The sequence below is a fragment of the Camelus dromedarius genome, chromosome 14 (assembly GCF_036321535.1).
Source record: "Camelus dromedarius isolate mCamDro1 chromosome 14, mCamDro1.pat, whole genome shotgun sequence".
Taxonomy (NCBI): domain Eukaryota; kingdom Metazoa; phylum Chordata; class Mammalia; order Artiodactyla; family Camelidae; genus Camelus; species Camelus dromedarius.
Window position 1 is genome coordinate 34,333,517 of NC_087449.1, and position 12,644 is coordinate 34,346,160.

General features: G+C 32.3%; 1 protein-coding gene across 1 annotated transcript in view; it reads right to left on the reverse strand.

The window, feature by feature from the left end:
- Window positions 1–1,952: 1,952 nt before the first annotated feature.
- C14H1orf185 (chromosome 14 C1orf185 homolog) overlaps window positions 1,953–12,644 on the reverse strand; it is a 39,786-nt gene continuing 29,094 nt past the window's right edge. Inside the window, exons 5-7 of the mRNA XM_064493596.1 lie at window positions 11,281–11,316; window positions 4,738–4,774; window positions 1,953–3,542 (exon numbers count right to left, since the gene is read on the reverse strand). Of these exons, the coding sequence (XP_064349666.1) occupies window positions 3,148–3,542; window positions 4,738–4,774; window positions 11,281–11,316 (468 nt within the window). The 3' untranslated portion in view covers window positions 1,953–3,147. The remainder of the gene's footprint in view (window positions 3,543–4,737; window positions 4,775–11,280; window positions 11,317–12,644) is intronic.

Consider the following 12,644-nt stretch of genomic DNA (forward strand, 5'->3'; position numbering starts at 1 on the left):
ACCTATAATGAAAAAGAATCTGAAAAAGAAATATATATATATATGTGCATATGTATAACTAAATCACTTTGCTGTACACCTGAAATTAACACAACATTGTAAATCAACCATACTTCAATAAAAATAAATTTTAAAAAACAGTGGCTAAACTTCTATTTCATTATTTAGATTACAGAGTATCAGTGGAGATAACAGCCATTATCCCGTGAGGGTCATCACACTTAGATGTGGTAACAGTAGAGAGGGCAATGGGTTCCAAGTTGTCTTCACTTCTCTCTGCTATGCGTCCAGTTCTACCCAATGTCCAGCTCTTCTTCCTACTGCTAACCTTGTTGACAAATAATGGCCCTAGAGTCACCAGTAGATGCTTGACAGAATGCTGTAAAGGCAATTGCTACTCAGAGGCAGAGCTTTCTGTAAACATTCCCACAAGTCTTTCCTACCCAGTCTCATTGTGGCAGTTGAACAAAGTGGCTTCTCGGATTATCTGACTGGTGACTTCTCTAATTTCCCAACTTCTCTTCTACACCTGAAGGTGAACTTCCCCAGCTTCTCCTACAACTATGTAAGATATAATTCTTATGATAACCCCCTTTTCACATGCCTGGTAGTGGTTCATTTTCCCTCATTGAAACTTGACTGGTTTGAATAGAGAAAGTCCTGATGAAGTATGAGCCTGTGCTATCTGTTCCTGAGGTCCAGTTATGACCTTGTGCTTCCTGTATTTAGTTGCTCAACCATTATTTGAATTCTATTTACAAAATTGAATAATTTCTCCTAAGCTAATTTGAATTGGTTCCCAGGTATTTGTGATTAAAAAAAAACAGTAACCAATACCTTATGGCAATGTTAATTATGGATCTCTTATATGTCTTCATGCTTGTGAGCAGAGACATAGACTGCCCAACTCTTTTCGACGATGTTTATGTAGCAAACAGCCTTGAAATATACTGTGGCTTCCTATCATGCAAAGAGCAGGCATACTTACTACCCATTATAAATTATTTCGTTCCCTAAACTCAGCACTCCTGTTGTGCAACCCACAGTGCAGGCATTACTTGGGCCTATTCTCACTGCCATGTGGGAACTGGGGCTCAGGAAATGATGCAGAAATGATAATACTTTGGCTACTGCTATTGCTATGAATAACAAAGTGTCCTTTTTCACTGACCCAAGAGACGTGAAACTATTGCAAGTTAACTTGTCAGCTGGTGTGGATGGTGAAATCTCAGATCCTTCACAGATCTTGAAGATTATTTTAGACTGGTATAATTTCATATGTACATATGCTCATTAGGCTTTTCAAAGAGAACAATGTATGTAACTATAATACAAAGGAACATTTTAATAAGGAAATGTATGAGGTTTGAAGAAATACATTCAATTAATCATATCATTATAGTGTAATAATTACTTTAAATGCAAAGATATGTTTATTTTGTCATTTGTAATGACAAGAATTTGGTTAGGGTGCTTTGGTTGTAGTAACAGAAATGAAACTTTAGTTTATGAAAAAAGGCTAATTTATTTAAAGATTACAAGGGCACCTTACCAAAGCTAAGAACTACAGTTAAAAACAGGCCTCATGGATGATGGTCAACAACAGAGATCAAATCTTGTTAGATTAAGCAAAAAGGGAAATTTATAATTAGGATACAAGAGTGCCTTACCAAACCAAAGGCGGGATTCAAGAAGGGCTGGAATGGGAATAAAGCACTGTTAGAAAACCAGGAATCACATTCTCCTGATCTCTCATCTCTGCTCTTCACTTTGTAAATATTTCGCTACTCTCTCACTACACATTTGCTGTTTTTTCCCTTTGTAAACCACAAGGTGGGACATGGCAGCCCATGACTCCCCAGTTTGTTTCCTCTATTTCAGAGACTAGTCAGACTGAGGCTAAAATCTCTTATCTGCAACCTCAAATTCCTAGGAAGGTTTTAGGATCTTACAAAATTAGAGAGGACTTTCTTCTCTGGGATAAGCAGTAAGATCAAAGTTGGTAGAACACCAAGAGACAGAAACCAATTCAAAACACTTTTTTATAGCTCCTTAACAGATCTTGAGCTGAAACAACTTATTTAGATTTAGGAGTGGATATAAAGAGGTATTCTCACAATCCATGAGATGTTCTCACAGCGTATAATAGGTAGAAATGACCAGGCTTCAAAAGCAAGCTGTTCTAATCTTTTTTAATAGTCCCCCAGGACAGAAATGTTAGGCCTGAATAATGTTACTACCTTACCTGAGACAAGTCACATTTCATGTATTGTAATAGGTATGATTTTTCTCTTGGGAAGATATGCACAGGTCTTGGTATGAGTAAATTTAACCACAAACAGTAATATTATACTTAGTTAATTGTTTTTCTCAAAAGAAAGAAAGAAAAAGAGACTAATTACATAGAGAGTATTTATGAGAAATAAAAAAAAAGATAAATTACAGAGTGGGTGTCAGAAATCCCTCAGTCATAAATAGAAATCTGACTAAGGGTCTCTCAGATTACGGAGGAATTCTGATTCATCTAGCTTGAGTCAGGGGCCTATAAACATAACTGCTCACATTTTCATCATAGTGGGGTAAGGGCTAGGGAGCCATTCTTAGAAACAGACATAAGAGGACAAAGAAAACCATTTTCTATTTTCTGGATTCTTCACAGTGTTCCAGGTTCCCTGCTAGAGCAGTAAAATATTGCTTACAAAAATCATGACAGAAAAATACTTGAATGGTAGATGATTTACGTATTGAAAATTCAGAAAATGTGATGGAATTATTCTGCCCAACCCTACCCACATTGAAATAAAATCGAAAATGTCAAAAGTATAAAGAAATGCTGTGAGTACTTTATTAAAAGTATATTTGTGCTGAATATTTCTTAAAAGTATTTCTCTTGTGTGTTGAAATACATTTTTATTATTTATTATGTCCTTTGAGAGATACAAGGAGTTAAACTTAATGCTTATGATATTGCTTTAGTTCTTCCTGTGATTTTGTTTCTATAAATAATTGGCAAGGGAAGTAGGACCACTCTATCATAAAGAACAAGGAAAGCAATATTGGCATGGACATGTTAAGAGACTCAGAAGCTGGTATTTCAGTTTTAACTGTACATGATTTCAGTGTATACAAAGTTTCAAAAGAAAAAAGTCATTCAATATTATGTTGAAGGTTTTGTATTTCAACCTCTGTATTTCTTCGTGTAAATATCTCCTTAATGTTGTCATCTTTCTGATCATCATACAGGGTCATATTTAGTACATTTTCAGTACATTCTTCTAATGGAATGGTTGACAGGTACGAAAATATTTTTTCCATTAGAGGCTCCCCGAGAAAAGGCATTGGAGAGTTCTTTTTCGCTAGAGAATCATCAGAAAACCAGTCATCAGCTACTTCTACACTTTGGCTGTAATAAGAATCAGATGGTAACGTTGATAAGCTTAAGGTAACACTGCTGGGATTTGTTGCCAAGCTAGTCTCTGAGGGGTCACAAATGACCTTTTTTGTTGCAAGGCAGAATTCATCTTTAGAGTGATCTTTAATTGCTGTAAAAAAAAAATTCAATTTACTATGAGTATTATATATTCATGAGCCAAATCTTAATTATAAGGACAGTGTTTCTTTTTAAAATTCAAACTCTTTTTAAGGTTTCAATGAACAGGATGATGCTACAGTGAGAATTCTGAGTTGCTATCATCATCCTTACAATATTAAATATGCAATTGGGAGTCAGCAATATTTTCATGATAATGAAGAGTAGTAAAGTCTATACTAAATAAAAGCAATCTGTTTTAACCGAAGACACTAAACAGGCTAAAAAATCTCAATTCTGGAATATCCCTTAAAATCAGAAATGGCATATAATTTCTTAACTATTTATAGCTAAATATTATCTTATTAAAAGTAAAATTTTAAAAACGCCTCCTTAAGCAGGTAGATTACAAAACGTTTGATCTACAGTGGGCCGGGTCTATGAGTTAGCTTTACAGCAATTAAAGTAACAACTAACATTCTTACAGTGCTCTACAATTTACAAAGCAGTTCATATACTTCCACATTTCTTTTATACTCAGTTATTCTTCAAGGTAGTTATTAGTTCCACTTCACAAAAGATAAGATTGAGATTTAGAGAAATGACTCACCGAAATCAGATACAAGATGGACTTCAATCTAGATTTGTGTTACCCTAAGTCTCATGTTTTTTCCCATTATATTATTTATGCTGCACAGTTGGTAAATTTAAAATGTTGAGTTTTAGAAAATATCACATTTATACAATATACTAAAATATCTTTTATAACATTTTACATATTAATTTTGATATTAACATATAATATTAATTGTAAAAGCTGTTTTAAATATTTCATTACATGTTATATCCAGCATTTCTAAAATTATGTAAGAGGGTCACGTTTTGAGGTACTAAGTCAATATCTAAAGGATAACAAAACACTCATGTCTTTTGACTCTCTGTCATTACTGTGTGATACGATGATAACTTTGGGCATAAATAAGGGACAAAAATTAAAATTTCACGTTTTGATTTAAGATATGACATTGCAAGTTTTGTTTTCTAAAAATATACACCCATTCACATACTAATTAATAAATGTTCCCCTTAAATTTTCATGGTTTTTAAAAATATTTAGGTAATACTTAGGATAACCTCTTGACTCTTTCAGATTTGAACTGCTAGAAGTTGATTACAATTTTCTCTAAAAAACAGTTGAGAAAAAGTACCTTTCATATGTGCTGTTTCCTTTTTTCTTTGCTCCTCCTACATAAAAAATGTAACTTAATTTTAAATGAATATTTTAAAATAATTTCTTTAATATATTTGACATATATTTATATAAGAATAACACATGTTAACATCATAATCAATTTGTGATAGAATCATGTTCTTTTCCATGATATGAATTTTTTTTACCAGGATATATTGACAGGAAAGCAAAGCATTGAGGTATCATCTGAAAAGAATGTGAATTGGTTCAAGAAGGCAGTCTCCAGGATAGGGAATGAAAAGGTGAAATAGAGTTCAACAGGAGTATTTCTCTCCATCCTCACTTAGTCACTTAGTTATAACTAGAGATGGCTAAAAAAGCAAGTAGAATTCATAGACTTATTCATTCTATTAACTAACAACAACAAAAAAGTGAATTCTAATTAAAGGCTTTAATAAAAATGTGACTATTCTTTTGAAACAAACAAAACATTTGATCAAACAATCAAAACATTTGATCAAACAATCAAACATTCCAGATGTGTTCTGGGAAGTGTGGTGGAGTAGGAGTTCTCAAACTTAGGGCAGCAAAATCACCTGTTGTGCTTATTAAAACGCTGATCTCGGACCCTACTAAAATAGATTTTCTGGCAGTGGGGTTTGGGAATATGCATAGTAACACACTCCACAAGTGGTTCTGATTCAGTTTTTCCTTAGACCACTAGGTAAACAATGGGCTAGTGCGTAGGGTATTTGGGATGCAGTGGGTGAAGATGAGGCTGGAGAGATAATAACACTGTCTCCTGTGTTCTGGGGGAATAACCTTAGTACTCTATGTTGATCTGCATTGTCTTGTTCCCCAAAAAAGCTTGCTTGGGATATACGTGTGTGTGTGTGTGTGTGTGTGTGTGTGTGTGTGTGTGTGTGAACACAGGATAACACATAAACACTTTTTTCATAACCTACTTTGCTCTTTTTGTTATTTTCACCTTTTATTAATATAAATGCCATTATAGGCTCCTGAATTACCTTGCATGGATTTAGGACCAGTTCAGTCTGTATAAATTATATTAGAACATTGCTTCTCAGACGTTCATGTGCCTATGTACTACCTGGGGGAACTTGTTAAAATGCAGATCCTCACTCAGTAGGTCCAGGGTGACGGTCTGAGACTGCATTTCTAATAGGCTTCCAGGCAATGTTGATATTGTTGGTCTGGGAACCACAGAATAATGCCCTAGACTGATTAAAATTCTACTCAAACAAAGGTGATGACAAAAATGGGCATTCTTATATATTGCTACATATAAACAGGTAGAATTTTTTCTGAAATCTATTATGCCAAATTAAGTAATTTTGGATTTGTGTAAATACTCAGTTACCAGAATGTTCATCACAACATTGTTTGGCATTTTTAAAACCTACAATTTAACATTCTAAGAGAAAGGAAATAGTTAAATATGTTATGATACATAGATATTAATTCAATGAATATTCTTTCAGAAATGTTGCTTTAGTATCAGAAGTAAGTAAGGACTCAAAAAATGATGGAAACATGCTTAAAAAGACAGAGAGACAATCTTGAAGGGGTAGCTTACTGGTTAAATTTAGGAAAATTTGAGCTTCAAAATAATGATAGTAATTGATTATAATCTGCTGAATAAAATAGAAGTCCATGAGTCTATACTGATACTAAATTAATTAAATAAGGAAGAAGGAGAGCTTTCTCACAGTAGAAAGCCAAATGACAAATATGGATGGGAGTGGCAGAACTGGAAAATCATCATATTGTTACAGTTTTGTAAAGATTAGCTAAAGCAATAATAATTTATATAGCTAGGATGTAGAGTTTGATGAAGAGAAGGATATTTACATGTTTTCAAAGTGTCACCACACAGATTGTTGATTAATTGCAAGTGTAAAAACAGGAATGATACGGTGGGTGAAGAACAGACATCATCTTGACTGTGTGATCAAGTAAAACCACTAGTGAAGAGCAGATGTGCCCTGTATGCCTTCAGATGCGATAAACTGAACCTGATCGCAAGGAAAAGTCAAACTGTGGAACAGTCTATGATTTATAAAATAACTTGCTTATATTCTTCAAAAATGTCAGTATCACTGAAAGACAAAGAAAGGAGATATTAAAATTTTTTGAACTAAGTAATTATGAAAACAAACCATATTAAAAATTGTAGGATGCTGCAAAAGAAGTGCTTAGAGGGAAATTTCAATATTAAGCGCTTATATTATAAAAGAATGAACATTTTAGAATAATAAAATGGAAAACTTCAGGTAAGACTGATTCAAGGAAGAGAAATAGATTCAGGAATAAAAAGAATGCCATCACTAAAGATTCTACAGATTTCAGAAGGATAAGAAGAAGAAACCTTTAAAAACCTTATGCTAGTGGGGAGGGTATAATAGCTTCACAGTAAAGTGCATGCCTAGCGTGCATGAGGTCCTAGGTTCAATCCTCAGCACCTTCATCAGAAACCAACCAACCGATCAACCAATTACCTCCCCCTCAAAAAAACTTTATGCCAATAAACTTAACAACTTAGATAAAATGGACAAATACACTGAAAAAATTCTAAAACATACAAAATAGAATATTTAAATAGTCCTGTATCTATTAAAGGGGTTAAATTCATAGTAAAACGTTTTCTCTTGAAGATAACTCCAGATCTAGATGACTTCATTGGTGAATTCTAGAAAAAAAGTTTGAGGGAAGCAATATTGCCAATTCTACATTAAAAACTTTCAGAAAGTAGAGGAGCAGGAAACATTCCCCAATTGCTTTGTGACCAGAATAAATGTGATATTAAAATCTCACAAAATATTACAAGGTAAGAAAATTACAAAATAATACCCCTCATGAACACAGCTGCAATTATTTAAAATGTGTTAGTAAATCAAATCTAGTGAGATTTATTCCAGGAATATAAGGTTGGCTTAACAATTAAAATTAAATGAAAATATCAACAAAATAAAACAGAAAATCCATGTGACCAACTTCAAAAGATGCATAAAAAGCCTTCGGCAAAATTCAGCAACCCTTCATGACAAAACAAACTTCTCAGTAAATCAGGAATAGAAGGAAATTTCCTTGACCTGACAATATGTTTCTACAAAACTCTTATCGCTAGTCTACTTGATGGTGAAGAGCTGAATGTATGATCTCTAAGATCAGAATATATAAAAGATATCTGCTCTCAACACTTCTATTCATCATTATAGTGGAGATCCTACCCAATGCAAAAGATGAGAAAATAAAATAAAAGTGTAAAGATTTGGAAAAGAAGTAAAACTGATTTTTTTAAATTTTGTTTTTTATTGAAGTACGGTTGATTTACAATGTTAGTTTCAGGTGTACACCAAAGCAATTCAGTTATACATACACATACATATACATACATACATACTTTTTTTTCAGTTTCTTTCCACTATATATTATTACAAGAAATTGAATGTAGTTCCCTGTGCTACACAGTAGGTCTTTGTTGTTTATCTATTTTATATAAAGTAATGTGTATCTGTTAATTCCAGACTCCTAATTTATTCCTCACTCACCCTTTCCCCTTTGGTAACCATAATTTGTTCTCTATGTCTGTGAGTCTATTTTTGGTTTATAAATAAAATTTGTATCTTTTTTTAGATTCCACATATAAGTGATATTATATGTTATTTGTTGTTCTCTGTCTGACTTACTTCACTGAATATGATAATCTCTAGGTCCATCTATGTTGCTGCAAATGGCACTATTTCATTTTTTCCCTACAATTGAGTAATATATATATATATACATATATATATTATGTATATATATATGTATATATATATACACCACATCTTCTTTATCCAGTCATCTAAAACTGATGTATGTTTACAGATGGCATGATTGCATATGAAGAAAACCCTTTGGGGTCTCAAAAAAAACCCTACTAGAAGTAATAAACAAATTTATTTATACAGGTCACAGAACACAGGTCAATTGTAGAAAAGATGTTAATTGACTCCAAATTAATCTATAAACTAAGCGTAATTCCCATCATTATCTCAACAAGATTTTCTCTAGTTAGAGATAAGTTTACCTTAAAATTTATATGAACGGGCAAAAAAAAAAAACAAAAAACAAATCAAGAACACCTAAGACAATGTTGACAAGGAAGAATGAAATTAGAGAAATCATACTGCTCAACTTTATAATTTACTATACAGCTAGAGTGTGGTATTGGTAGAGATGGACACATAGGTCAATGATACAGATAGAGAATCCAGAAACAGACTCACACATATACGCCCAACAGATTTTTGACAAAAGTTGCAAAAGTAACTCAATGGAAGAGGATAGTCTTTTCAATAGATAGTGCTAGAACAATTAAATATCAAAAACCTCCCAAAATAAACTTTGATTTAAACCTCACACCTTATATAAAAATTAACTAAAATGGATCAAAGATAGAAACATAAAATTTAAAACTATAATAACCAAAATAATCTTGAAAAAGAAGAACAAATTTGGAGAACTTACTGCTATCAAAACTTACTACAGAGCTACAGTAATTAAGACAGTGTGGTACTGGTATAAGGACAGATACACAGATTATTGGAACAGAACTAAGATTTCAGAAATAAATGCTCATATTTATAGTCAGTCAATTTTTGACAAGACTGCTAAGACAACTTGATGGGAAAAGAATAGTCTTTTCAACAAATGGAACTGGTACAATTAGACATATACATGCAAATAAGTGAGGCTGGACCCATACCTCACACTATATATATAAAAAACTCAAAATGGATCAAACACTTGGATATAAGAGTTAAACTATTAAACTCTTTGAAGAAAACATGTATAAATCTTTACGATCTTAGATTAGGGAATGATTTTAGATATGACAACACTGGTACAAGAAACAAAAGAAAAAAAATGGATAAACTGGACTTATGAAAATAAAAAATTTTTGTCCTTCAAACAACACCATAAGAAAGTGAAAATACAACCTATATAATGAGAGAAACTTTTTACAGATCATATATCTGATATAGGACTTGTATCTACAATATATGAAGAACACTTACAACTCAACAATTAAAAGACAAATAACCCAAGTAAAAAAAAAAAAAGTACAGTCCCTGAATATATATTTCTCTAAAGAAGACAGACATATCCAATAAGCACACAAAATGTTTTTTCTGTAACATTAGCCTTTAAGGAAATACAAATCAAAACCATGATGAGATATCACATGATGCCCATTAGGATAACCAGAATAAAAAAAGACAGATAGTAACAAGTGTTAACAAGGGTATGACAAATTACAAACTTCATACACTGTCTGTGGGGATATAAAACCATGCAGGCACTTTGGAAAACAGTGTAGCAGTTCTTCAAATAGTAAACATAGAGTTACCATGTGACATAGCATTTCCACTCTTAGGTATATATCCAAGAGAAATGAAAACATACATCTTGACAAAAACTTACGAATGTTCACATCAGCATTATTCATAATAGTCAAGAAGTGGGAACAACTCAAATGTCCTTCAACTGATAAATGGAAAAGCAAAATGTGACATATTCATACAATGGAATATTCTTCAGCCGTGAAAAAGAATAAAATATTGATATATGTAATAACACGTATGGGGCTTGAAAACACTATGCTAAATGAAAGAAGGCAGATACAAGAGATGATATATTGTATACTTCTTTTTATAAGAAATGTCTAGAAGAGGCAAATCTATAGATATAGAAGGTAGATTGGTAGTTGTCTAGGCCTAGGAGGGTTGGGACAAAATGGAGGGGCAGTGATTGCTAAGGATGTGGGATTTCTTTTTGAGGTGATAAAAGTATTCTAAATTGATTGCAAAGATGCTTCTACAACTCTGTGAATATCTAAAAACCACTGAATTACAGACTTTAAAAGGGCAAATTGTATGAGGTGTGAATTGTATCTCAATAAAGCTGTTATATATAAAACAAAGCAACCTAAAACTATGAAACTTTTAGAAGAGAACATAGAAGCAAATCCTTGTGACCTAGGGTTAGACTAAGAGTTCTTGAACATGACACTAAAAGCATGATCCAAAAAGGAAAAATAGATAAATTGGACTTAACTGAAATTAAAAACTTATGCTTTGCAAAATTCCCTATTAAGAGGATGAAAATACAAGTCACAAATGGGAGAAAATATTCGTAAATTACATATCTGACAAAAAACTTGTATCCAGAATATACAAAGAAATCTCTAAATTCAACAGAAAGATAATCCGATTAGAATATGTACAAAAGGCTGGAACAGACACTTCACCAGAGAAGATATAAGGATGACAAATAAAAATATGAAAAGCTGTTCAACATCTGTTGGACTGTTGAGCTGTTGCATTAAAGAAATGCAAATTAAAATCACTGCACATGTTTTAAACGGCTAAAATTTAAAATACTGGTAAGTACCAATCAGATTCTCTTATACATTACTGGTGGGTACAGTCTGGAAATATGGCATAATCTGGAAATCAACTTGGTAGTTTCTTTGAATATTAAACATACTTACCACATGATCCAGCAACTGCATTCTTGGGCAAGTATTCTAGAGAAATTAAAACTAATGTTTATAGGAAAGTTGTACACAAATGTTCATAGCATCCTTATTTTGTATTAGCTCCTAACTGGAAACAACCTAAATATTCCTCAATGGGTAAATGGTTAAAGAAACTATGGTACAATGTTATAGTGTTCAGCAATAAAAAAGGAAAAATAATTATTGATACATGCAATGATTTAGAGGGATCTTAAGGGTATTATTTTAAGTGAAGAAAAGCCAATCTCAAAGGGCTACATACTATATGATTCCATTTATATAACATTCTGGAAACGATGAAATTATAGAGATGGAGAAGAGATCAGTGGTTGCCAAAGGTTAGGGAAAGGGAGAGTGACTATTAAGGTGGCATGAGGGAGTTCCTTTACAGGGATGGAACAATTCTATATGTTGATTGTGGTGGTGGTTATACAAATCTATACATATGATAAAATGTCACAGAATTATATACAAAGACAACAAAAAGTAAGTACATGCAAAAACTGATAAATTTTGAGTAAGGTCTGTAGTCTAAATTTCCTGGTTTTGATAATGCATACTTAAAATATAAAGCATACTTTTCATAGAGTATACTTATGTAAGATGTCATTATTGGGGGAAGTAGGTGATGGGTATATAGGACATCTTTATGATATTTTGGTAACTTGTTGATCTACAATTCAGAATAAGATAAATCAACTGTATTTGTATTTATTAAGAGCAAACAATTGGGAAATAAAAAATCTTCATTAATACTATTCACCATAGCATAAACTACCTATAAATAAATCTAAAAAAATATGAAGGACTTCTATACTGAAAACCGTGAACTAATGTAAAACAAGACCTGAATAAATAAAATTTATAAATTTAAAGAGACTCAATGAAAGTAGAGTAATATTATTCTCATAGATTGGAAGAATCAATGTTAAGATACCCATTCTCCCTAAATTGTTTTATAGATTCAATGCCAGTACAATAAAAAATTCAAGCAAACCTTTTTGAAGAACTGAACAAGCTGCTTTTTAAATTATACGGAAAAACAAAGCAACTAGAAGCCAAAATATTCTTTAACAAAGAAGAAAAAGTTGGAGAAAAACTTACAAAACTTGATTCCATGACTACTAGAGCTATTGTAACCAAGACAGTATAGTATTATTTAAGGATAAATAGCTCACTAAAAAGAATATAGAGTTCAACAAATAAACCAACACATATACAGTAGATTGATTTTCATTCAAAGCAACTAGTTCAATGGGGAAAGAAAATCTTTTTAACAAAATTGTCTGGAACAACTGGATATCATCATGGAAAAAGATAAACTTGATCTTTTCCTC